General features: G+C 55.8%; 1 protein-coding gene across 1 annotated transcript in view; it reads left to right on the top strand.

Annotated features, from left to right (window-relative positions):
- Positions 1-917, top strand: part of ACA1_343310 (NADH dehydrogenase, extrinsic, putative) — a gene marked incomplete at both ends in the record, with an annotated part of 2826 nt that overhangs the window by 1319 nt on the left and 590 nt on the right. Inside the window, 5 exons of the mRNA XM_004347199.1 lie at positions 32-70; positions 149-265; positions 352-443; positions 526-684; positions 758-903. Coding sequence (XP_004347249.1) covers positions 32-70; positions 149-265; positions 352-443; positions 526-684; positions 758-903 — 553 coding nt within the window. The remainder of the gene's footprint in view (positions 1-31; positions 71-148; positions 266-351; positions 444-525; positions 685-757; positions 904-917) is intronic.

Here is a 917-nt window from a genome sequence, read left to right as displayed (position 1 = left end):
AAGAGACTTCTTCACTTCGTTGTGGTCGGAGGTGGTCCCACTGGCGTGGAGGCTGCGGCCGAGCTCAGGGGTACGCCGCACTCCACTGCACCACACAAATTCCCGTGGACCATGAAGCTGATGTTCCCGCCTTTTTGTGTTCGCGCAGACTTTGTGCAGAGCAACGTGCACAAGTGGTTCCCCAAGCTGGAGCCTCACGTGTCGATCACCCTGGTCGAGCTGATGGACCACATCCTCAGCACTTACGATGCCAAGATTTCCACTTGTACGTACCATCTCCCCTAGAAAAACCCGAATTGAATGCGTCGGTTTGTTCCTCTTCCATGACTTACGTCTCGTTCTCGTATCTAGACACCACGTCTCACTTCAAGAATACCAACATTGACATCCGAACGAAGTCGCGCGTGGTCGCGGTCAAGCCCGGTGATGTGATCATTCAGAGGGTAGGCCCTTTCATCCCCCAGCCCACCACTGGTGCCTGTCATGATGCTCACCTTCTTCTTCATCTTCTTCTTATGTCCCAAGACCGACACCAAGGAGACCCAGCACATCCCGTACGGTCTGTGCATCTGGTCGACCGGTATCGGCACCTCGCCGCTGATCAACAAGATCCGGGAGAAGCTGCCGCAGGACATCCAGACCAACCGACGAGCCCTGCTGACCGACCAGTTCCTGCGAGTCAAGGTCACACACCCTCTGCTGAACGTCGCGTGTCCTATAGGACTGCGCACTGAAGTTGTGTGTCGTGTATGCGCAGGGTGCTGATGGTATCTACGCTCTGGGCGACTGCGCCACGATCGCCCAAGAGGCGATGCTCGGCAAGCTTAACGACCTCTTCAAGGAGGCCGACTTGAACAAGGACAATCACCTGCAGATCGAGGAGTTCAGGTCGCTCATCGACAAGTACAAGAAGACCG

This window comes from Acanthamoeba castellanii (genome assembly GCF_000313135.1).
Source record: "Acanthamoeba castellanii str. Neff unplaced genomic scaffold scf7180000084638, whole genome shotgun sequence".
Classification (NCBI taxonomy): domain Eukaryota; phylum Discosea; order Longamoebia; family Acanthamoebidae; genus Acanthamoeba; species Acanthamoeba castellanii.
The sequence above is the reverse complement of the archived record's forward strand: the minus strand, read 5'-3'. Positions and strand labels throughout refer to the sequence as shown.